The 26,313-nt window shown below is 42.1% G+C and overlaps 1 protein-coding gene and 1 long non-coding RNA gene across 5 annotated transcripts in view; one reads left to right on the top strand and one right to left on the bottom strand.

The window, feature by feature from the left end:
- GALNT7 (polypeptide N-acetylgalactosaminyltransferase 7) overlaps positions 1-1,875 on the bottom strand; it is a 135,054-nt gene extending 133,179 nt beyond the window's left edge. For 2 of the 4 annotated variants that reach the window (XM_026518854.4, XM_026518853.4), the window contains exon 1: positions 1,674-1,875. In XM_026518854.4, coding sequence (XP_026374639.2) covers positions 1,674-1,799 — 126 coding nt within the window. In that variant the 5' untranslated portion in view covers positions 1,800-1,875. The remainder of the gene's footprint in view (positions 1-1,673) is intronic. The other 2 variants (XM_048212281.2, XM_026518855.4) reach the window with 1 other exon arrangement.
- LOC113269902 (uncharacterized) overlaps positions 445-26,313 on the top strand; it is a 29,934-nt gene continuing 4,065 nt past the window's right edge. The window contains exons 1-6 of the long non-coding RNA XR_003321628.4: positions 445-580; positions 8,573-8,663; positions 20,757-20,861; positions 20,994-21,341; positions 23,513-23,722; positions 26,114-26,236. This is a non-coding gene — a long non-coding RNA (uncharacterized LOC113269902). The remainder of the gene's footprint in view (positions 581-8,572; positions 8,664-20,756; positions 20,862-20,993; positions 21,342-23,512; positions 23,723-26,113; positions 26,237-26,313) is intronic.

The raw sequence follows: 26,313 nt of genomic DNA, 5'->3' as shown, positions 1-26,313 counted from the left end.
ATCATAAAGAGGTTACCATCAGCCCAAGAGATCTGAGAGGCTTAAAACCACAAACACACTAAAAGGAAAACTTGGTACTTTTTATGATCAGTAACTTAGATGACTTAGATAGGAATCCACCCCAGATTTTATAGAGAGATTCCACTTCAGTCAAGTCTTCAAATACTAAAACGTAAGAGTAAATCTAATTTCACCATATAGACAGAAACTGATAAGGAAATCTCTTCCTAGGATTCTTAAAAGGAAGCCTTCTCATTGATTTTCCTGATGCTAAGTTTATGCTAAGGGAAGTTAATAAAGGAGATCACACAGACGCAGTGTAGATAATACTTGCAAAAGGCACTTTACTACAGAGCATAACTCCTCCCACGGCCCCCGGGCCGCTCAGTGGCCCTGAACTCTTCACGCCCTCCCTCACCCCCCAGGGCAGCGGGCCCAGCGGGCTATCCCGGGCTCCGGCATGCGGAGGGAGAGGCGGGCAGCGGCTCATTTTCGGGGAGCGGGGAGAAGCCGGGAGGCAGCCAACCAACTGGGTCAGCGAAGCCGCAGTCGCCGCGGCCCCTTCCCGGCGCGGCTCACGGTAACTAACGTTCCGAGGCGCCTGACTAAACCCTCAAAAGCAAGGGAGTGTCAAAGCTAACACTCGCGCCCTGGGCGGCAGACAAATGCGTCCCAGCGGAGCCGCCGGCAGCTCCGCGCCGCGGCGCCCCTCGGCGTCCGGCTGGGCGAGCAGGCAGCCAAAGACGAGCGGCGGGGCGCCGGCACAAGTTAGTTTTCCGGCCCGAGCAGCCCTGCCACAGCCCGGGAAGAGGAACCGGCCCCACATGCCCCGGACAGAGCCGCCCGGAGCCGGCGGGCGGGCGGGCGACGCGGCTCTGGCAGAAGGGACTTCTCCGGCGCGGTGTGGACTGCGGTGGAGGGGCCCGCGAGCCGGGCGGGGATGCCCCTCAGCCACCTCGGGCCAACCGCCTGTCCCCCGGCCGCGGAAGCGAGAGGAAGGGCCGGTCCAGGGCGAGGCCTCGGCCGCACATCGCACCGGGTCTCCCGGCCACGGGAGCTGGGGTGGGGGGAGTGGGGGGAAGGCGGCGCTCTCCGTACGAGCCGGAGGCGGGGCGCCATCTCCCTCCCACTCCGGGCAGGCAGGCGGGCTGGGGGAGCCCGGGGCTGAGAGCATCCCCGGACGGGCGGTGGCGGGAGGGGAAGGCTGCACCGAGGGGCCTGGTCCCGAACGGCGGTGATGGTAGCGGCAGCATCTCGCCTCCTTCAGGCCTGCACGCGCCACAGGCCGCAGCCTGGACCAACCCCGCGTACCCCGGCCGCAATCGCGGCGGTCCCCGCACCGAGGAGTAGGGGGGCTGGGCGGCCGCGGTCCCAGCTCTTCTCCCGCTCCGCCCCGCAGTCCCCGCGTGGAGCGCGGCCGCCGGCGGCGGCGGAGCCCGGGGCGGGGGAGCGCGGGAGGAAGGGGCGGCGAGGGGGCGGGCCGGTGGCTGGTAGCCGGGACCGGGTGCTCGGGGCTCGGCGCCCCGGATCTGCCCGCGCTGCGCCAGCACCACCTGCGGAGCTGCGGCGCAACGCCGCGCCCCGACCCCGCCGCCCCTGCTCCCGCCACGCGCGCGCGCAAACAAAACAAGTTGCAGGTCGCCGCCGCCGGAGGGGGCGGGCGGGTCACTCACCCTCATCCTGCTCAGCGGGCTTGGGTCGTCCGGCCGCGGGGACAGGGAAGACCAGAGGACTACTAGCCCCAGGAAGCTTCCCACCACCAGTAAACTGCGTAAGATGAACCCAATCTTCAGCCTCATCTTCCTCCGGCGGCGAGAGACACAGAGCCCGGCGCAGCCGCCGCCACAGCTCTCCCCTCCCTCCTTCCCCCTCCTCCGGCTCTCCACCTCCTCCCTCCCCCACCCCTACCGCTTCGGCTGCCGCCCTCTCCGCTGCCTGCCCTTTCTAGCTCCAGATCCGGAACTCCCCTTGGCTCTACCTTCCCCCGGGCTCTTCTCTCCGCCCCCTCCCCGCGGCTGGCAGGCTCGGACTGCGCCCCGTCGCCGCCCCCCCCCCCCCCCGGCCTCCGCAGAGCTCCAACCGACCCGTGTGCCTCGCTCTTCTAAGCTTCCTCTCTGTGTACCTACCCCCTTCCCGGCCCGCAGTCCCCCTCTTCTCTCACCACTGTGCCCAAGAATCCTCTTCGCAATCCTCTGTTACCTTGTAACTAACTTACACTTTCCCCAGGTCTGGTCCTTAGCCTTTGCCCCACTGCTCAGCTCTGAAAGCTTCCAGATTCCCAAACTTTTGTTTTAATTATGGGCCGTAACTCTGTCCTTAACGCCCGTGCCCTCCAGGATTCCCCCGGCCCGCCGCCCCACTCCCCACGGACCCAGAGCGGCTCCTGGCTGCCCCTCCCTTTCTTACACCCACTGCCCGGAGCCCCCAGCCACAAGGCTTGCAGGAAGCAAACCAGGAAGTCAGGGCTACCGCTGCCGCAGCAGCAGCTCCACGTGGCTGATTTATAGCTGGGAGGATTTTTTCTTATTGATTCTTCTTGCTTTTTCACACGGCTCCTTAAGGAGGTGGATTTGTAACTGAAAGGCCCAGGTGTGATGTGCACATATCACCGGACCGGAGGGGTTCACCTGGAAAGCCAATATTCACTTTCTCTTGAGCTAATTAGAAGAACGCCGGTCTCATGCTAATAATATCAACCTTGTTCCCGGGCTGTTTCTATGTGGAGGACCGAGGATTTGGGTTTTTTTAAAACAATGCTCTACCTTCATTGCCTCCCTCAGATCTGATTTTTACCACTTGATTTCTGTTTTTCAACCCTTTTCTGCCTGTGAGACCTAAATTATACAGGAAAGGATATCGACCAATGTGTAGCCAAATGCCTCACCCTGAGGGAATAATTTTACGTCCCTATCTCCCAATAAAGATGCCAATCATCTTATTGCCAAGTGTATGTGATTAGGTTATCAGCGTACCATATCTCAAACTGCCTAATTTAAGTTAAACAGAATGTTTAATACCTTATCCTAATATTTAGGATGGTGAAAGTTGATCCTTTTTCCTAATGTTGTCTCATATTTAAAAGGACTTTCAGAAAAGTAAAACCTGGTTATTTAAAATTTTTAAATGAAGTAGAGACTTTGAATCATCCGGATAAAGAATTGTACCAAACTAACTTCATGTACTTCATAATTTGGGTTACATTACCTGGTTTATTGGGGAATTCTGTAGATGCCTTAATTTCAGAATTTCCACAATATTTTGAAGTGATACCCTTGTGAACAACATAGGGAAATGTAGAATGGATGACAATATAGTTAGGTATATTCTTGTTTGACTGAATAATTGTGCACAGTTGCAATATAAGCCTAATATATAGAGCCCCTGGAGGAGGGGTATCAGGTGTTAAACACAAATCACTATCTGACTCAGCATTTTTATCAGCCACTTAAGAACCGGTTGTTTTTAGTATAAGACGAGGGAGATTTTGCTGAAGACTTTTTTGGCGAAAAAGACCTGAGTATTTAATTGATTAAGTATGAACCTTCTGGGTAATATAGAAAGCTAATGCCCCACTGCTGGGTCAATTCAGGTCAATGGTGGGACCCAGAAATCACCTGTTAGTAAGTATCCAGGTGATTCTGATCCAGATAAGCTGTGCACGTCCTTTGCAGAAACAGTGAAAAGGAAGGGGTGCTTGGGAAAGATTTATTTAGATATTCTTGGGAGGCAGGAATAGGCTCAGCTGTGGACCCACCTTGAGCTGCTGGGAAGGGAGGAGGACATCTTTGCAAAGTAGATAGTTACCAAAGACTGGACTTAGAACAGGTGACCTTCAGGGGATCTTATTCTGATCACGTGAGGGAATAATTCCGTTTGAAATCAGGAGCTGAAGTCAAACCTCTCATTTGTGCTCTCATTTTCACAGAGGAGACAGTTTTTTATTATTAATAAAATAGGAAGCTTCGTTTTTACTATTATGAGCATAGTTGTAATATTTGCTGGGACGCAGCCTCTGTAGAGTTGGCCCAACTCTGTTTAGAAGATGAGCTACATGCAAAGCTTACATCAAGGTTAGTCACTTAACCGCTCTGAACGTAGGACTCTTGTCTGCCAAACAGTGATTACAATACTATTTCACAATATTATCAAAAGGAGTAATGGGGATCAAGTACATATGCAATAAAGTATATGTAATGGTATAAAACGTAAAGATAGTGTGGTAGAACAAGTCTCAGTTGTGTATGGGCAGGAATTCCGTATGACAGGAATTTGTATGTTGGAATACTTCCAGTTTGTCTAATCCTGGGTTCACTGAGGAAGAGGGTAGAGACTAGAACTGCATTGGAGGGACACAGGGGATGGCCAAGGGAGCATAGCTCTCTGTCAGGTACGGGGTCAATGTGGCGGACCATGACACGGTACCTTCGGCTAGGAGGCCCGCAGAGAGCTCAGAAGCAAGGTAATGGGACAGAAGAGAATTTTTGTGAATGCCTAGTGTGTGCCAGATGCTTCATATTTGTTACTTCATTTAATCTTGTCACAACGTGAGTGAGGTTGGTATTACTGTTGTTGTCAAGCTGGGATTCAAAGCAGAGCTTTCTAACCTCGGATTCTTGCTACTACATGCATACTCCTCACCAAGCTGTGCTAGCTTTCTGGCCCTAGAATATAAATCAGCGTTCTCAGACAGGATGCAAAAGGTCAGGGCCTAAAGATTTGTTCTGTTTTTAATTCTTCCTGGTGCCTGCTCTTTTAAAGGAGAACCCACTGAAGGGAGTTGTGTCCATGCTTGGGTTGCAGGTTAAAGGTGTAGTGCTCTCCCTGGGGCTCTCACCACTCCTTTCTGTTTTATGCTGCAACCAAGCTGAACCCCAGTCTCTAAGTGTCTCTTGAACTCCCTTGCCTTCAGGCCTTTGTAAGGGGACTTCTTTTGGCCTGAAATGACACCTTAACAAAAAGCTTTTCCACACTCCCGCTCACATCCCTCCCCACCCCCCATGTCCCTCCCTAACCACTGTGCTGGAATAGGTGCCCTGATAGGTGCTGCCACTGCACCCCACACTTTTCTCTCTTAATTACCACTACATTGTAACTGCTTGATTTCTTTTTCCCACTCCTGGATAAAGAGGTACATGAGTTTGGTCTGTCTAGTTCATCATTATATTCCTGTGTCTAGTGTGTAGAAAGGGTTCAGTAACTATTTTTTTCAATGAAATGCTGAATGGATAATTGGATGGAGACTGTAAAGTGAGGATGAAAGGTAGACGAGGGGTCAGAGCTATGTCAACTGCTCTTCTTCCTTCTTCCTTACCTGGAGGCTCACCTTCCGAGGATAAAACTTTAGAGGTTTTATCTAATTAGAAAAGTGATTATTTTGCATGTTGTCATCAACAGCAGCAGCTGGTAGACTGTTGTTTCCCCTTTACTCTGCATCCTACTAGGGCAACTCAAGACAAAAGGAAAGTGATAGTTTAATTTAAATTGAGATTATTGTATCTACTGAGAAGCCACTCCCCTCCCCCCAAAAAAGAAAGAAATTAAGTTGTATTGAAATGGGAACATGTAGCCATGGGCAATTACTATCTGTAACTAAATTTCAATTTTAACTGTGTCTGGCTGCCAAGAACTCAGGTTAAATTAGAATCAGTGACCTATAAATTATAGGATAAATCTCCTATTACCTATTCTGTAAACATTTAATCACCTCTTTTCAAAGAAGAACACCAATGGTAGTACTTTTAAGTCAAAAATGTATTTTATCTTTTAGAAAAGAATTACTATTTTGGTATTTTTAAAGTGTTGATAGTTTGTTAAGAAATTATTAATTTGTGCAGTGTTTATTAGTGATCTCTTACTGCATAAAAACTACCCCCAAATTTAGCTCTTTAAAACAACAAACTGATTTCACACGGTTTCTGAGGGTCAGGAATCCAGGAGTGGTTTAGTTGGATGGTTCTGGCTCAAGGTCTCTCTCGAGGTTGTTGCCAGGCCGTGAGCTGGGGCTACAAGCATCTCATGGTTCAGCTGGACTTAGAGAATATGCTTCCAAGTTCACTCACAAAGCCAACAGGCCGGCCTCACTTCCTCATGGGCCATTGGCGGGAAACTTTAGTTCCTCGTCACAAGGGCCTCTCCAGAGAGCTGCTTATAACATGGCAGCTGGCTTCCTCCAGAGTGAAAGATCTGAGGGCAAGAGAGAGAGCTCGAAATGGAAGCCATAGTTTGGTACAATGTGGGAGCGCACTAGACAAGGGTGTGCATACTAAGAGGTGGGGGGCTTTGAAGGCTTAAGAACAATACTGGGAATCAAGTATCTGGGTCAGAATATTAGTTTTTTCATTTGTTATTTGTGTTAACTCAGTTATGTAGTATTCATTATCATATGGTGAAATCTTTCAGAAAGAATCCAGATCTTAAATAATTATCGATTTCTGATTACCTTGCAAAGAAATACTCTGTGCACTGTCCTTAGCTATAAAATAAAGGAGTTAGACCAAATGATCTCAGTTCCTTTCAATATTAAAATTCTAGACTGTCCTGTGATGTTGATGTATGGTTGGCACTTTTAAATTTATAGCCTAGCGTAGAATACAGCAAACTAAAATTCTGCCTGTATACTTTTTTTTTCCTGACATGGATTACCGTTTCTATCATAAGCTTAAGAGATGGATAATTCCTAAGTTGTGCTCATCTGGAATAGAAGACTGTTGTCACTAGGGCTTCCATTCGATGAGGTTAGTAGTCTCCTATGGTGTTTTGAAGGCAAAATTCTTATTTAAAAGCCCTCTTAGATTTAACACTGTAGAGCTCTACCTCCTCATAACTGAGCACTGTTTTCAGACTCCCGGAATTCAGAAGTACTCTTCTGATTTTAACCGTTTATTTAAGAGGTGATTGGAGTGAATTTTATCTCTGACCCACTCTTGCATGGAACCTGTTCGACAGCATCCCACTGCTTTTAGTATTAAACCCAAATTTCTCAACTTATTACAAAGCCCTTTGTGAGCTGGCCTCTGCTTACCTCCACAGCTGCACAGCTGGTCAGGGATCTCTCTTCCATCTCAAACTACAGCTACAATGATAGTCTCTCCATTTCTGGATAGTCTCTCCATCTGGCTGGCCAAGATCTTTCACTTCTAGGCCTTCCTTCATGCATTACCTGGAACACTCTCTTTCAGCAGCAGCTCCCTTCTGCCAAACTCCAGATCATCCTTCAATTCAATTATACCTCTTGAGTGTTTGCTTCAGACCCCACCCTTGGCAGGGTTAGGAGGTCCTGCCTCATGCTCTCAGAGCACCGCATGCACTCTCCATTGTGGTACGTAGAGCTCTGCTTTGTAATTGCTTCTTCAGTGGTCCGTCACCCCCATTAGACCAAATTTCTTAAGGGTAAGGGCCATGTTCTTCTCATTTGTGATTGTAGTCCTAGATGTTCATCGTGCCTGGCACGCAGGAGATGGTCAGTATTTGAGATAAATGAGTGAAAGTAGATTTCATATGTTCACTGCATCGTATGTTCACTCTGTGTTTTAAGCATAAAGAAGTTTGGAAGCATTGTGTAATAAAAGATATATTGCATGCGTGTACATAAAGAGAAAACATACTTGTTCATTGTTCAGTTGTTAGAAAAGGACAGAAGAAAAGATGAAATTTCCAGACCTCAGCAAGACGCAGTAAGGGACAGTGGAGAAATACAGGGTCTGGAATTAATTGCTGGATATGGAGTCTTGTCCAGTCTGTCATTCCTGGATCATTTATGGTGATGTCTCTGCATAATCTCTGTATTGTCTGTACCTCAGTTTCTTTTTGTGTGTGTGCAAGTCTGCTTATCTCCTCCAAGATGTCTGAAAAGGCTTCTAGACAGTCCATTACCTAAAAAAAAAAAAATTCTTACTTATAACTAATTTTAAAATATGTCAGGTAGTTCTGTCACTAAAAAATAAAAATCTTAGGAACTGAAGCTCCCTTCTTGCTACACACTGCCCCCAGTTCACCTCAGCTATGAAATTCTTTACCTCAGTTTTCCCTCATCTTTATGAGTTTCAGTGTCTTTCTACAGCTGGATAATGTGTGTAGAAATGGAGGTACATTTTCTTCCCCCATGCTTTAATAATTTCTAATTAACAGATCTTAAGAGGGGAGAATAGCTAAATGTTTTGCATAAGTAGTTTAGAGTTAAGTGGCTTTGCCCTTTTTTTAGGAGCTGGGATAGCAGGTTACACTGTTCTTTCTACATTTTTATGTGACCAAAGTGAGTACTTTAACTCCTAGATAATAAACTGATAGCTGTTTGAAACTACCTATCTGCCCACTGATGCCGAGGTTTATATGCACCAACTGTAATGGGACTTACAGTAATACCTTGACAGATTTCACTTTTAAAGACTTTTCATGTCATTTAACCACACTCTGCTGAGAACTTGAGTCTTTCTTTGGTGGATTTCATGTTTTAATTTCATGAAATTGTAGCACTTGAAGGGAAATGAGAGTGTAGCCAAATCTCTCATTTTACATATGACAGGTGGGGTTCTCTGTCCCTCTTCTGACAGAGTTTCTTTTCATTCCGCCCCAGGTACGTCAAAGTGGTGCTCTAAGGGATTATCAGTATGACGAAAACAGAGGCTAGTTTGTCTTGAAGACCTCAGATTCCCACGTTGAAGGAGGTGAGATTCTGGGCGATGTTTTGCTGAATCTCTCTGGCCTGACCGTGATAGGTGTAGCTGGATAAGCAGGATCTCTGAAAGGATGTGAAGATGTGTGGACCAGGAGGAAGGGACATTTTTTGGGCTTGTCCAAGGCAAACTACAAGGTTTCTGTTCTTTTAGTTTACTGCTATATCCCATCATCTAGAACAATGCCTAGCATGATACACGCTCAAAAAAAGTTAAATAGAAATAGATATAAATATACAATAAAAATGATAGAAAGAGATTGAATTTGTTAAAAATCATTTTACACAGTTTGAGAAATAGATGACATTCCTATGAGACCAAGTCGTCAAAGACCATTCTCCAAAAAGAAATAGAATTAAAATTCAAATTTCAAAACTCCTTGCAGTGTGCTGAAAGGTATCTTTACCTAAGTAACAGTATTTTGAGCTTCTCTGAAGATCGGCGCTCTTGGCTTACATCTCCCCGGTGTGGTTCTCCAAACAGTCATTTAACGGAGGACCACACGTCCAAATAAATAGAAAATGTACCTGTTCATTGCTTGGTTGTTAGAAAATACCTGAAGGAGAGAGGAAGTTTCCAGGCCTCAGCAAGATGCAGTATGGCCCAGTGGGGAAATAGAAACTTTAGAATAACTAGGTATCTTCTCCCTGCCCAGCCCCTAATTCCTGGATCATTTAGGAGAATCCTCCTGCATGTGTCTCAGGAATCTATACCTCAGTTTCTTTATTTGCATGCAACTTGGCTTATGTCCTCTGAGGTGTCTGAAACAGCTTCAAGACACAGTCCATTACTAAAAATAGCCCACTTATAATTAATCCAAAGAAAACATTCAGAAGATGGTGCAAAGAACTTCTTTGTGGTTCCCGTCATGTGCCTACAGTGAGGGAAGGTTTCAATTTTCAGTAGTCTGAGAAGGTCTCATTGAGAAGATAATACTGGAAGAAGACCGGAAGGGATGAAGGAGCAAGCCAAATGGATACCTGAGGGAGATGGCTCCAGGCCTAAAGAGCAGCAAGTATAAAGGCCCTTAGGCAGGAACATTCCTGCTTGGTTTAGGAAAAGCAAGGACAAAAGGAGAGTTGCAGCTGAGAAAGTAAGAGGAGATCATTAGGGCACAGTAGTGACTATGGCTTTAATTTAGAGTGAGGTAGGAAGCCATTGACTGTGCAGAGGGGTGGCAAGATCTAATTTACATCTAAATAGGATCACACCTTCTGGCTTCTGGATTCATTATGGGAAGGAACAAAGATTAAAGCAAGGACCAGTTAGGCTATTTTTAATAATCCAGGTGGGAGGTCACGGTAGCATGGGCTAGGATTAGGACAGTGGAATGGTTAAAATAGGTCAGAATATGGATATATTTTGATTATTCTTCAACTATTATGGTTCCAAATAATCGAACCTATTGTTTTGCTTCCAGACTCTCTGTAAGTAGTTAAATTAATAGTCTGTAAAACAAACTCTTTAAATGCTATGGCAGCACACATTATTTTAAGAAGCTGTGTAAGCAATTACTTGGCAATTTGTTCTGGATTTTCATATACACAGTATATTTTCACATGGAACAACTTCTGTTTGGAAATAAAATCTCTTATGCAGCAATGGCAGTTTAGATGCCAGGATCAACTGAAAATGCCAGGTAAAATATTTTTTAAATCTTTCTAAATGCATCCATGGGTAACAAGAAAATAAAGAACACTAAGATCAAACATGGAATAGAGAGGGTCTGTTAACACCAACGCTGGGTTTTTGCCGTAAGGGCTTTGTTCAAACTCCAGGTACCCGAGTATCACTTATGTTCTGAATTCAAGGATTTAGGAACGGAAAACAAACTCAGGACCCACCCAAAATGGAGAGTCTAATAGTACCTCAAAACTTGGGATCCCCAGGGGTACCTGGGTGGCTCAATCATTTAAGTGTCTACCTTCGGTTCACATCATGATCTCAGGGTCCTGGGATCGAGCCCCCCCACTCAGCCGTGAGTCGGCTTCTCTCTCCCTCTGTGATCTCTCTTGCTTTCACTCTCTCTCAAATAAATAAATATATCTTAAAAAAAAAAAAAAAACTAGGCTCCCCAAAGGGTTTCATCCCCAAGGTGAGAGAGAACTAAAATTAACCCATTGCCGTCACCCCGTGAAGAGAAACCTTCCTCTGCACATACCCCACACCATCTATCTAAGAAATTAGCCATTGTAAATTGACCATCACGCTGGTTTGCAGCCAGAATCCACACACCACCCGGATAGCTAGAAAACTCTCAAACCAAGACCTTAGTTTAAAGTGGTCCCAGACCAATCATGTCACAAGGCATCTGAAAAGCAAATACACTCCTTTTTTTTTTAAGATTTTATTTATTTATTTGAGAGAGAGAGCACAAACGGGGAGGGGCAGAGGGAGAGGGAGAAGCAGACTGCCCGCTGAGCAGGGAGCCCAATGTGGGACTCGATCCCAGGACCCCAGGATCATGACCCGACCTGAGGACAGACGCTTAACCCACTGAACCACCCAGGCGCCCCAGCAACATCATTTAGTACTCCATTCTAGTTCCTTTTCTTTTCCTCAGTTTGTAATATTTGCCTACGTTGACCCATTCACAAGATTTCACCTACACTAATAATTGTCACACCTAAACTTTTAGCACAGACTTGTTTTCTGAGCATTAGACCACGGGACCCTTCCTACTTGGAACTTCCGAGTCAGCATTTCCAGAGTGTAATTCGTGTCTTATTGGGCAAAATCATTCACAGCAATTTACTCTCCTGCTTTGGATTTGAGAAGTGGCCGTAAGTGAAATCAAGTACATTCACAACCTGTTGACCACTAGGCAAATGACCTGGGATTAAGTAAACTGAAAAAGTCAAGATAAGGCCCATAGAAAAAGTGCCACAAAATGAGGGAACATGAGTTTGGAAGTTTTTAAGAAAAATAAAATAATAAATAATTTTTTTTTAAAGGGACTTTTCAAGAGTTAGGGGAAGAACATAAATGAATTGGGGTTGGGGCGCCTGGGTGGCTCAGTCATTAAGCATCTGCCTTCGGCTCAGTTCATGATCCCAGCATTCTGGGATCAAGCCCCACATCGGGCTCCCTGCTCAGCAGGAAGCCTGCTTCTTCCTCTTCCACTCTCCCTGCTTGTGTTCCCTCTCTCACTGCCTCTCTCTCTGTCAAATAAATAAAATAAGTAAAATCTTTAAAAAAAATAAAATAATAAATGAATTGGGGTAGGCTAATTACTATGACAAACAATTCCAAAATTTCAGGGGCTTTGTGCAATAAAAATGTACCTTCCTCTTGGGGTGCGTGGGTGGTGCAGTCGTTAAGCGTCTGCCTTTGGCTCAGGGCATGATCCCGGCGTTCTGGGATCGAGCCCCACATCAGGCTCCTCCGCTAGGAGCCTGCTTCTTCCTCTCCCACTCCCCCTGCTTGTGTTCCCTCTCTCGCTGGCTGTCTCTCTGTCAAATAAATAAATAAAATCTTTAAAAAAAAAATGTACCTTCCTCTCTGTGAGTTGGTTGAGGGGCCGGGAAGGGACTCTGCCCCTAAGCAGGTCTCCCTTCGAGACCCATGCTCTCCCCATTCAGTGGCTCTACCACCCCCTGCAATCCAAGTGCTCTAGGGTATTCTTTGCAACTGAGCTAGCAATTTAAGGATAAAAGAGCACATACCGGATGCCCAGGAGGTGTTTGAAGAGTCAGGTTGGGGTGGTGAACATCCATTCTGCCCCATTTTATTGGCTAGAACTCAGCCACATGTCTATTGGTAGACGAATAGTTAAATGGTGTATTTGGTCCTTCAAGTCATGTTTCAGAAAATATTTGGTAACGTGGGAAAATGGAAAAAGTGGAAGCTTAAGTGGGAAAAAAACATGATATAAAAGTAAGTGTACTCTTGTTCCAACTCTGTTAATAAGAGAAATAATATATTCTCACTTTTAAAAGACTATAAGGAGGGCACCTGGGTGGCTCAGGTCATGATCTCAGTGTCCTGGGATCGAGCCCCACATGGGGCTCCCTGCTCAGCAGAGAGTCTGCTTCTTCCTCTGCCTCAGCCCCTCCCCCTCCCCGGGCTTGTCCTCTCTCTCTCTCTCTCTCTCTCTCACTCAAAGAATAAATAAAATCTTTAAAAAAAAAACACTATAAGGAAATAAGTCATTAGCATTTTGATCTCTATCTGAATAGTGGGATTGGGAATCTTCTCAACATTTTTCTGTCTTATCTAAATTATTAATAATGAAAGTCTTCCTTTTTAAAATAAACCTTATCAAAAATGTTTAAAGAAAGAAAATGGTGTGTCTAAAGATTTCTATATTCCTGGAAATTACCTATCAGAGGACACTTAATGCATATTCGTTGATTGAACCAGTACAACTGAAAGGAATAATTAAATGGAAAAGCCTACTAACAAAATGTTAAGAGCAGTTATTTCTCTAGTGATGCTCTTTAAATGTGACAACTGATTAGCCAAATTACCACACTTTCTTTCTAGGATAACTTGATTTTAGTTTTATGACTTAAATCATATACTAAATGTGATACCAATACTGGGGAAGAACCTGTGTTAGCGTTTCCTGAACCTTATTCATCTTGGTACTATTTACACCATTTTTAGTCATACCTGGAGTAATACACATGTTATTGCTTTCATATTTTTCATTAAAATTATATACTTTTATCAACTTAAATTTAGCTTTGTACTAAGCAATACCAGTAAAATCACAGGATTGTAGTAGTAATTTTCTATACATATTAAAATAAATACATAATTATCAAAATAAAAAATACATGGGGTGCCTGGCTGGCTTAGTCAGTAGAGCATGCCGCTCTCGATCTCAGGGTTGTAAGTTCAAGTCCTATGTTGGGTATAGAGATTACTTAAAAATAAAATCTTTTAAAAATAATATTTCTGTTCTACTTAATCATCTCTTTTACCTCCAAGCCTACTACCCTTTAGAAATAACTGACCTACCATATGTTATATTTACCTATTGCACATTTTAGTTTCAAGCTTCTATGGTGGGGAGCATGACTAACACAGGTTTTCCCCACCCAATAGAATATCTAGTTTTATGATTTATGATCTAGTTTTGTGACTCTGTTCATATATAGGTACCAAAAAGTGAATGTTTAATAAGTAGTATATACAAATGAACTTTTTTTAACAATTTTTTTAGGGGCGCCTGGGTGGCACAGCGGTTAAGCATCTGCCTTCGGCTCAGGGCGTGATCCCGGCGTTATGGGATCAAGCCCCACGTCAGGCTCCTCCGCTATGAGCCTGCTTCTTCCTCTCCCACTCCCCCTGCTTGTGTTCCCTCTCTCGCTGGCTGTCTCTATCTCTGTCGAATAAATAAATAAAAATCTTAAAAAAAACACACACAATTTTTTTAAACTGTGAATACTCTGGCTCCCCTACACCCACCCCATTTTCAATGGAAGCCCACTGATGTGACATAGAATATTTCTTTCTTCTTTTTTTTTAAGATTTTATTTACTTAATTTGTCAGAGAGAGAAAGCACATGCACGAGCACAAGCAGGGGGAGGGGCACAGGCAGAGTGAGAAGCAGGCTTCCCGCTGAGCAGGGGGCCCCATGTGGGACTCCATCCCAGGACCCTGGGATCATGACCTGAGCTGAAAGCAGACGCTTAACCAACTGAGCCACCCAGGCGCCCCGGCATAGAATATTTCTATGACAAAACAGAATAAGTTAGTTAATATATGGAATATTTTTAAGAAGTATTTATTTATTTAAATAATCGCTGCACCCATCCTGGGGCTCACATTCACAACCCCAAGATCGAGAGTCACTGGCTATCAACTGAGCCAGCCAAGCACCTAATCTATGGAATATTTTTTAAAGACCAGGATTCTTTGGTTTGCACCTAGCCAAAATAAGTAAAATAAAGAGATATCTACTATTTCTTGAGATCATAATCCTATTCCCAGAGATGATAAGTAATAACAAGAGCCACAAAAGCTGGTCATTAATTTTTACACCTTATATGAGGTTTCCTTTTGAATGACAAAGAAAAGACGAACTGGGGGTTTTGATACTTACATAAAAAAATACAGAGAAAATTGTAGAATCTGTGTCTGGGGAAATCCTTAGGATAGAGACTTGTTTGGGATGATTTATGTGTTGTCCAAAAGTAAGGGTGTGGTCTCTGTTTTTTCTGGGTTTGTGGTCATTATTAAGTCTTGGTTTTGGGCGGGGGGGGGCGGGGGGTTGAAGCCAAGTGTTAAGAAAGGGATGGGAGCAAGTCAAGACAGGGCAAAGTCAGCAAAATAATAGTTGAGACGCATAGCCAAGCAGAATGACTTTATAGGTTACATTAGGTAGGTTAAGGTGAAAAACCTACAATATTTTCTTTTCCTGTGTTTTTAAAAGAAAATGAGAGTCTTCAGCAAAAACCCCATCTACAAAGACTTAGGAGGATTTTGTAGAACAACAGCTGATTGATGAACATTAGCTTTCATTGTGAGGCACAGACTTCTGGAATAAGCACTTTCCTGAATACTGATGGCTATAAACACACTAGCTGGGCTATTTGTTATTATTACGAATTAGATGTGACGGAGTTTCTATTATATATAACTCATTCCATCATGTGATTTGACCATTGGGTGTATTTTAATTATTGAGCCAAGAAATGAATAATTGGAAAGGAGGACACCTAAGAAGAAATGCTAGTTCTTCTGGCTTTTCCTAACAGTGAGGAACCATAAATTGTTTTTCCCCCTCTTGTTATTTACAATAAATAAATAAATATTCATACATCTATAAGAAAAGGTAAAGAGCAAGAACATAGAGGGATGAAACACTCTGGATTGAGGGGCCACAGTAAATGTCCCATGTACCCCACGTGTTACATGCTTGGACCCTAACTCCTATTCTATATAGAGAGCTCCAGTGATCCCACGTCCCGGTGCACCGTTGTCCCTCTCCTCTAACAGTATCTGAGATTTTCTGTTCTTACGGCAGGATTTAAACAGCCTGTTTCACGTGTTACTCTGAATTGCTTCATCTTTTTTGAAGTTGGAATGTAAATTATAAATAACAAATGATAAATTTGGCCTCAGTTTTGAGTGATCTCATTAGACTTTAGATGGGAATCATAGAGACCCACAAATGTACATTTCAGCTGTTTTGATGCCGAGGAGTAATGGCTAGAGTTCATAAATGAAATAACAGGAACAAGTCTATCTTACACGCAGTCCCGGGGACACAACAGAGAAATGTAGCCCCTGGCCCGCTGTGGTCAGGAAGCTGGGGGAAGCCCTGAGCTGCGCTTCCTGGAGAGGCGGAGCTGAGACCCACTGTTAACGCTGAGCAGTTCCAACTGCATAACTGAGGGCAATCCTCACACTGCTCCGTGGAAAAACTATTGTTTGATTGTTGGTCTTTGTAGCCGCATGGCACCAAAGTACCTCTCCTCCGTTTATCAAGGTGCTAGAGTCTCTTGGCTTCATAAACTGTGATGCATGCTAACTAAATTAAACTATTTTACTTGCTTTGTTGAAAGAGGGTCACAGTAGCCCTGAGAGCACGTTGTACTCATAATAAGGATTTGATCCATTTCTACAACTTCCAGTCCAGGGTTCCCTTTACTTCTATCTCAAGTTGGAGACATGATTCAATTGTTCAATTTCATTAAGTAGTTGTAAACTGAACATGGGTGCTAGAGATACAGCAGTGGACACGATAGAAAAAAATCCCCTGCTTTCCCAAAGCTTATGTGCCTAGAGGGAAGGTACACATTAATTGTATAATGTGCATGATGATAAGAAATACTTCAGATCCAGTACCTGATTCCATGGAGGCACCTAATGCCCCCTAACCTAGTGTATCCAAAAAGGCCTCCTGAAAGACGTGGTGTTTTAAGAGAAGGCTGACGGACAAATGGGTGTTACCCCATCATGGAGGTGGTATGGGACGGAGCATGTGCAGAATGCCTGAGATGAGGCAGAGAAAAATAAGTCTTCACAGCTGGTGTGAGTGTTCCAGGATGGGCAATAGCTAAATCAAACCAGGGATTCTAGAAGTAATCCTGAAGGCAACGGGAAAGGGAGGGAAACAGATTGCCAGTGAGTGTGGATCGAGAGTCACAGAGAACCTTAGCTTCATTAGCTAGATACCCCAGAATATACTTCAGCTTAGAGTCCCTGCCTCATCTTATCTGATGATGTGAAGAATGCATAGATATTTATTTTCTAAGGGTAGACTGGAGGAAAGAGAAGCCAGTGCTTTCCTACTTGGATGCACTCCTTCAATTTCATCACTATATGTCCCTGCTGAGCCGCTGTATTCAAAGGCATACACACACGTTGTACCGCGTGCTACTGAAGGTTCAGTGGGCAAGGGAGTCTGTGTTGAGTGTCTGCTCACACGTGACACTCTCAGAGTTGTGGTTGTGGGAGGGCTTGTTGACAGTAATCCAACGGGAAAAGAGGAAGAACAAAATGAGATGGCCTGTCTGCAAGCAGACATTACACAGATGGCTTAATGTTTTAATAAACAACCAAATTGATCTCGGGATTATATCGAAGGATAAGGGAATTTTGGGGTTTCGGTTTTTAAGAAAGATTAACCACAAATTTCAGTTTTATGCTACCAAATTACTATCTGTTGAAAGAGCCGAGTGCAAACAATATGGCAGGCATCATACCGGGAATACCAACGGAGGTCATTGTTCCTGGCCCGTGAGGAGGTTACAGACTAGTGAGAGCTATAGACAGAGGAGCAAATACATTATAGTTCGATAATAACTCCTACTAAAAAGGAGTTAAGGTAACATGGGCAACTTTGCACCTCTTTAATTTGTTCCTTCACCACTGCAAAAATGAGAGGAATGCCTTTCCTGATTTTTTTCTATTGACACAATTTTAAATAAAATGGTTGAAATCCAACACATTCCTGTTTTCTTCTAAAATTTTCAAAATAGAATAGGATGTCTAATAAAATTATAAAAATGATGAGTCATTTCCTGTTTGGGGAATTAATCTTTTGTTAATCAGAGAAGGAACAGGTAGCAAATTGCACTCTACAAATGAAATTGTTTTAGTCACAAAGAGACATTTTCAGTGTGATGAGACAGTTTTCTATCAGCACAGACAAAAGAAAATCGACCAATGGATGAAGCCCAACTTTATAAGACTGTCCAGTTTGCTTTCTTTTTTAAAAAGACTTAAATAACCTATTCATAGTATTAAGTGAATTTGTAGAGCTTTCTTCTTCCATGCTATTCACCAATTTTCATATCTCAACATGAACAGGTTTTTGGTTGTATTTGAAACATGCAAAGGTATCATGCCTTACCATTCATATGTGATTTCATTGACATATTCATTTAATAAATATTGAGTGCCTGGCTATACCATACCGAAGATACAAAGTCCTGCTCTTAAGGAGTTTATAGCCTGGAAAATCTGAATGAAATGATTAATGGTCATAGCATTTTTAGCTATTCTTCTCACTGCTACCTCTAATAAAAAATTTAAGATTACATTTTATAAACATTTTCAAATTTCCCTTTTTTTTGCTACTAGAACTGTGTGGAAGTGCTCTTTTTCTGGGCATCTTTTATTTAGTGTTATGCTATAAAGGCTCACATCATGAATTTATCAAGGAGATTCACTGCCATGATTGACCTCAGTTAATCCCTTATTTTAAAAAGGAAGGAAGGAAGGAAAGAAGAGAGTGGGGAGGAAGGGAGGAAGGTGTGTGCAAAAGAGAGAAAGAAACTATGAAAGAAAGAAAGAAAGAAAGAAAGAAAGAAAGAAAGAAAGAAAGAGAAAGAAAGAAAGAAAAGAAAGAAATGCTAATGAGGATAGCTATCCATGAAGCTCCTTATGGATAATGTATAACAAGAAAAGGGAAAAAAAATTAAGCGAATTTTTTGGGGAACAGCAATTTGGGAGCATAGAAAGGAGGAAAAGTGAAATATGATAAATAGAATTGTACAACAAATCAGGGTTATTGTTAACCAAAGTTGTTAACCAAGTCTGTCAATACAATCTAAAGAAAATCTTCAGTTACATAGGTAAGGATTGAGAAGACCTTAAATCAGATGTCATCAAGAGGAAACAACTTACTGCAATTCCTTAATTCAGCATTAAATAATATTTCAGCCACCAATTGCCCTTGTGAAATGTACCAAGTGACTAGAACTATGTCTCTTGCCTAGAAATAGGTCAATTAAATAACTTGTTGCAAATGAATACATGATGTCTGATTTCATAAGCCATTTAATGCTTAATAACAGAAGCAAATCAATCAAGGGAAAAAATAGTTCAAATCTGTTGAAGCTTTAGATTTTATTTACTGCTTTATTTTTGAAATCTCAGCATTACAAATCAGAATTTTTCATTACTTTTTTCTTTTCTTCAGTCTCAAGTGCCAGTTTATTGAATTCATTGTATTGCATATGTAATTTTTAAAGTGCAAATTGTTTTACTTCACCGGCTTTTAAAAATGTTGATTGCACAGATAGAAGGTGCTGTGAATAAGAATTCATACCTGGGGGCGCCTGGGTGGCACAGCAGTTAAGCGTCTGCCTTTGCTCAGGGCGTGATCCCGGTGTTCTGGGATCGAGCCCCACATCAGGCTCCTCTGCTGTGAGCCTGCTTCTTCCTCTCCCACTCCCCCCTGCTTGTGTTCCCTCTCTCGCTGGCTGTCTCTATCTCTGTCGAGTAAATAAATAAAATCTTTAAAAAAAAAAAAATTCATACCTGTGTACAAGTAGGCGTTTTTAAAAACTGTACATCCTTTTAGTTATGCATTCTCATACTTTAGGATTAATGAGGTGAAAGAGGAACTTTACCATTTAGAGTTTCCATAAACTTGCATTTACTGATCACCCAGAGTTTAAGCACAGTGATTTTAATAATACCACAACCCCACAACACAGCGGCTCCAAACCAGTCCTTTGCGTCATTTGGAACCTATCATCAATAACCCAGTTCAGAGCTTACTGTCATTTTAACTAAGATTCAGTAAAGTCCTTTTTATTTCTATAAAGTTGAAGAATAAGTGTTTCAAAGCATAAAATACAAGAAAAGTATAAATCGAAGGACTGAATGCTAGAGTTTCGTGGGGAGTTTCATCATGCACATATTCACGTTCCGCAGGGAGACTAATGGCGGCGCTACACAGAGACCACTATTCATCAAACTCCATCCCCTTTCCTTCGTGCGCACACAGCTTTAGCACATTACCCAGATGCTCTTAGCGGGATCATGTGACTGAGTTCTGGCCAATGAAAACTGTGTACACCACGTGCAAGCTTGGCGCCTACAATTCGTCTTGAACAGGTCTCCTAGGTTCTGTCTTGTCTTTTGAGCATCAGATGCCCAGAATTCAAAGAAAGACTGAGTTTGGGGGGAATGGAAGAGGTACCCCGAGGGCGTATGTGGTATAGATTTCCTCCTCTCCTTCCCACTGCACTTGCACTGGATAGTGACTTGAGCAGGAAATGAACCTACATTGCACGAGGTCCCTGAGGTTTGGGGTTGTTTCTCATAGCAGTTAATAGACGATGTGTAATACAGTTGGTAAAAGGGAGGTAGTGCGTAGGAGAATGAGAAAGCAAATATCCTCGCTTTATAGTTTGCCACTAATGCTCTATTGCTGTGTGGAAATGAATATAGCAATAGCAAAGCCACGTGATGTGAGTGCCAGACACAAACAAAAAGTTACCAAACCAATAGATTAAAGTTCAAATATAGTTGAGTATTTTGGTATCATCTGGTTTTTTTTTTTCTTCAACCAAGTTCTGCATTTATGTGTCACATTTCCGCAAACATAGATAGCCGCTGACTTGCCCTTGGGGAATCAGTTGTTCATTTCTTCCACTCACGACATTTCCCCCTTGATTATGTAGCTTCATTATCCTGCATTCCTTTTCCAAGTTGCTCAAATTATTTTGTTTTTCATATATTGTTGATAACCGCCTTTTTGAAATCAATGAATTTGCAAGGGGAGGGGGGAAGATAGAATCCATTATTTCAGCATAGAAATAAAAGCCAGTTTTTAAAAATTGTAATTTTTATTGTTAAAAATTAATATTTCCTTCTGGTTTTTTTCCTACCAGCTATTGCAGTATGTTATAACGCTATGGTAATCAAAACCGGAATGGTGATGATACTGCAACAGACAGATCAATGGATTGAAGTCAAAGACCCAGACACATATTCAAGTATATATAAATGTCACTATTCCGTATACTAAATGTATACAAAAACATATATATGTATATATGTTTCTGAGCCTCCTGAGTGAACATCTCTTGTTCTCTATATTCTGTTTTATTCCCTTTTCTTTTCTGCAGATCTATTTTAAAACCAAAGTGCTATAGCAAAGCCTCCAAAAAGGCTCCCAATGTTCCCCACCTCCCAGTTCACACCCTGGCCTCTTGGATCACTTGCTCTGGGGAAGGAGGCTGTAGTAGGAGAGGATGCTCCCAGCAGCCTTTGGAGAAGCCCTCGTGACTAGGAACGAGAACCCCAGCTGACAGCCAGCAAGTCAATGAGGGCTGCCAACAAACATGTGAGTGAGCTTGGAAGGGGATCTTTCTGCAATTGAGCCTTCAGAGGACCGCAGTTCAAGTGACCGCTGACCCAGAACTGCTCAACTCTGCCACTCCCAGAGTCCCAACTCTCAGAAACCATGTGAGATAGTAAGTGTTTGTTGTTTTAAGCTGCTTTGCTAAGTTTTGGGGTAAGTCGTTGCGCAACAGATAATTAAAACACATAGTGTATAAATAAAATCAATAAAACCAACCCGGTCGATGACTAGTAAGTTAGATGCTTTGACGGGTTTTGACACTTCTGTTTCATCTTAATTGTTTGCCACAAAAGTAATCCCTTTGGGTAAAACATGCTAAGAACAGTTCCCAACAGGACTTTAGAAAAATTAACAATTAGCTTTGGGAACTAAAGTGTAACCACAGCATTATTTTCCATTTTATTAAACTCATTAAATGGTATTGCAGTGTATTTGTTTCTATTAAAAAACATGGTATTCGACTCTGGGAGAAAACCTCTTGCAAATTAGTCTGAAACTATCATTTCTTTCTAGCGATGTCTAATAATATAATAATTGCTTAGCAGAAGTTCCTAAGAGATGGACTGACTTTAACATATATTTAAGCATAATATTTCGACAAACAAGTTCTTTTGCGGTATTTGAAGATAGTTGTTCTCGTGCACCTCCTCCTTTATATCTCTAAGATGGTTTGCAATCTCTGTCATTTAGTATACAGAATAGTGACATTTTCTTGGTCGAAACTCAAACTTCAGTAGAGTACCTATGTGAATTCTAACAACTTCTGAACTAGTGAAGCCCTACATAATGAAGATTTATCATGTGTAGGGGAACTGGAAAAGGCTAAAATCCCAAGTTATGAGTCAAGGCGGTAGTTCCAAGCAGCTCGTGTACTTGCCAGGATTACGCCATGAGCGTTCTCCATGCTCCACTAAGGTTGGAATTCAACTATTGGTACTAACTTGTCTCAATCTTGGCCACAGTGGTAATTTCATTTTCCTACTTGTTTTCCCTCAATGAGAATGACTAGCGGCAATTGATTTTTCCATGTAGAGAAAGAAGCAAATTGAATCCCTACTTCACAATCTAAAAAAAAGGAAAAAAATTCCACATGAATCAAGGGCTTACATACGAAAGGCAGAACTTTAAGACTTATTTTTTTAAAAGATTTTATTTTTTATTTATTTGAGAGATAGAGGGAGAGCGAGTGAAAGAGCATAAGTAGGGGGAGTGGTTGAGGGAGAGGGAAAAGCAGCCTCCCCACTGACCATGGAGCCCGACATAGGACTCGATCCCAGGACCCTGGGATCATGACCTGAGCTGAAGGCAGATGCTTAACCAACTGAGCCACCCAGGCATCCAGAACTTTAAGAATTTTAAAAGCAAATGTAAAAATTATCTTTATGACCTTGGAAGAATTTCTTCATCAAAACAAAAAAACTGCAAATTATAAAAGAAAAGATTAGAAAATTTACATCATGAACTATTCTCTCTCCTTTTTACTTTTAAATATTTTATTAGTAACAAGAATTTTTAGCGGGAGAGATGTGATTTAATACGTTTCATTATTTTTGCAATTTGGGTACAAAATTTGTTAATACAGAGTCAGGGATTGGGCTCCAAGACCAATTTGCATGTGTGTGTGTGTGTGTGTGTGTGTGTGTGTGTGTGTGTGTGATTCTTAGTTGTTATGACTGTCCTAGCCTTATTTTCCTCATTCATATTTTTCTCAATTATTTTCTTAATTATTGTTTTCTTTTTGTACCGTAGTATCTTTGTAAGTTACATCGAAACTGATAAAGTAGGGAATAAATAAATAAATTAGTTGAACACACCATCAGATTCAATTTATGCTCCCAACAAATAAGCATTTATAACTCAAGCCTTCAAAAGATTGTAACAATTTCATAATGAACAATGGATAATTTATGGAAACTTTATGACAGCAGTGAACACAATTATGGGTAAATTGTCTCCAACAAACAAAATTGTGGAATATCCGAATTCCCTATAATCTCAGAAACAGAATACCAAAGCTATCAGTAAGAGATAATATTTTCTGGTCATCTAAAGATTCAATTTGTCAGGTTATCTCATTAATTTTATCAGGTTGTGTCTTCTATTGCATTTGCTAAATGGAAGAGTACCTACTCAGACTTTTCCTGAGGTTTCCGTAAGCCTTCTCAGAATCCCAGGAAGGATAAGGGACCAGCTTTTGTTCTTCACGATTCAATTTTGTTATATGATGCAGAAGTTGCAAAGCTTTCATCAACAATTACTGACTACTTTCATTGTCATCCCCAGGTGGGAGTTCTGAAAGACTGTTTGAAATTCGTTCGAGTAACAGAGGAGAGTGCACAGAGCAGCCTTCTGTATTAAACAAAGAATAAGAGAAAAATATTCACTTCCATCCAAGGTACAAGCAACAGAGCATCAACACAAACAAAGCAGGCATAAGCCAGAAAGCCTTCAGGAAACCCATGGAAGGAAGATCAAAATCAGATTCTTTAGAAGGTGAGTAGTATAAAGAAAATGCAGTGTTATTTGCAAAAGAATTTTTATAAAAGAAAGACAAGTCTGAATAGACTATTATTAGCAAGACACTTCTTCACCAACTGAGTTTCAGACAGTGGTTCAAGTTGTAAGGACTCCGGTGGTCCCACAGGCGACGCTGAGCGGGAGAGTTCACAAAAATATTCTGCTGCTGGCATATTCAGACCCAAATCATCCTCAGTCAGTAAATTCCTAAAACCTAATTTATTGAAGAATCATGAGAATCTCATGCTTTTTTTTCTAAAAAAAATTGAGATGGATTATGGATGAAAGTATAGTAGAAAAAATCCACAGATTGCTTAATAATCACTTGTTGTACTTAACTAATGTCATTATGGCAGTTGAGCAAATTCTAACCCCAGGGTGAAAAGCCCACATCATTCCAGACTCATTCATACTTCTCAGAGGCCTAAGTATTTTATATCAATATCACTCTAGTTTAAATGTATAAAATGATTTACTTCTTTGACACTAAAAAAGTGAAATGTCTAATTAGAGAATATATTCAAGATTTATGATGACACCTGACAGATAATACAAGGACTTCCTAAACTTAATGCACTATTATAAATTGTACCAATTGATCATATTAGCATAAATGTCAAAGTAAGATTCTGAATACCTGAAAGGAATATTACTTTGGGAGGGAAGAATGTAATCAGTAAATAGTACTCCTGTGATCACCGTTACGGTGGCTTGCATATTCCGGGCCGTCTGTCTTTCACAACACGTGGTAGGGTTGTATTTCCCTGTGTGCTCAGGATTAGGTGTGGCAAGTAATTTCTCCGGCTGGGGAAAGTGAAAGAGGCAGTGTCTCCTTCAGCACATCCGTTTTTCCCTCTGGCTTTGTGATTGACCGTATTTAAGACGGCAGCTGCTCAGACAGCTGGGACGCCTGCGAGATTATCAAAGGCAGGGTCCTACTTCCAACCGGCAATAGAAATAGAGCAGAAACAAGAAGTAAACTTTATGCTTTCAGCCACTAAGATTTTGGAGTCTGTCACTGTGTCGCAACCTAACCAATCTTGCTACGATACCATATACAAAAGTATACAAAAGCATCATTATCAAGAGTGAAATAAAGAGGGTTTTGGCCTTTATTCTGTTTGAAGAACCAGTAGGAATTGTTAGGAGAAGGTATTCCAAATTGTGTTCAATTTGTTGGAAAATAACAAAGAGGTGGCAGGTGAAGTAGGGGGATAGATGGTGCGTATTATGAGACACAATTGAAGGAAAAAAAGTAGCCATGTCAGGCAGGCTGTCATGCGTTCTTCTGCATTTATTTATATTAAATGAATAGGAAAAAAATATTAAGAGTTTATTTTTGAAAGGAATTGATTCCCATACCTTTTGGGCTCTGGTATTTATCCTCCTGATAGAAATGAGCCAGGGTAGCAATTTGGGGGTCTATTTATTTATTTATGGTTGTCAAATGATCCTTTATTGAAATATTTTCCTTCGTAGTTCTTAACTGCTTGGGCATTCCGCTGCACCACTGTTGATGTCATCTATGATGTCATGAGGGTGGTGCCCATCAACATTACAGCCCACAGACTGGGCAGCCCCCAGGATCTCTTCAATAATTCCAGAGAGTTCTCTGGCTAAAGATTGGTGTCACATCTGTCAGGCAATATTGACAATCTCATCAAAAGTGATGCTTCCACCGTGCTTAATGTTTTTCTGCTTTTTAAAAAAAGATTTTATTTATTTATTTGAGAGAGAGAGAGTGAGAGAGAGTATGAGTGGGGTGAGGTGCAGAGGGAGAAGCAGACTCCCCGCCAAGCAGCGAGCCCAAGGCGGGGCTCGATCCCAGAATCCTGGGATCCTAACCTGAGCTAAAGGCAACGCTTAACCCATTGAGCCACCCAGGTGCCCTAGCACTTATTTATTTTTAAAACTCAAACCATATGGTAGATACCATTGCCTTGAAAGTTTTTTATTATGTTAATTTTATGAAGGAAGGAACCTTATAATCTTGTTCAAAGCTCTGTCCCCAGTATCTAGAATAGTACACATAATAAATAGACTTAAAATAAATATTTTTTGAATGAATGAATGAATGAATGAATGAATCTATATTTTTGCTAGCAGTTTTCATGAACTGCAAGGTCAGTGTTAGTTAACAGTCTGAAGTGGCTCTCCCAAAACCCAAATGCCGTTTTAAACGTCAAGCAAAGAAGTAAAAGTATCCTCCACTTTCTGAAAGTTCAGGAAATACCCACATTTTTTTTAATGAAATACCTACATTAATAATACCGGACCTGTTTTCACTAACTGAAAGAAATCCGAAGAGGATCTGGCTTTTACAAAAAAGGCGGAAAGCGGAAACGGCGCTGGCCATTTGTTTTGCAGGGAGCTGTTACAGAGGCAGCGAGCACCCCGAGCAGGGAGAGTGGCCCCCGGCCCCGCCGAGTCCTGCCCTGGGATCGACACTCCGCACGGCAGCATCAAGCCACAATAGCTTTGACCGTGTCTGTGAGCATCTGGGTTTTATCTCGATTTATTTTGGGCATACACTGGCAGTGTGTGTCCTAAGGAATCAGAAAAGCTTA

The sequence above is a fragment of the Ursus arctos genome, unplaced genomic scaffold (genome assembly GCF_023065955.2).
Source record: "Ursus arctos isolate Adak ecotype North America unplaced genomic scaffold, UrsArc2.0 scaffold_11, whole genome shotgun sequence".
In the NCBI taxonomy this organism is placed as follows: Eukaryota; Metazoa; Chordata; class Mammalia; order Carnivora; family Ursidae; genus Ursus; species Ursus arctos.
The sequence above is the reverse complement of the archived record's forward strand: the minus strand, read 5'-3'. Positions and strand labels throughout refer to the sequence as shown.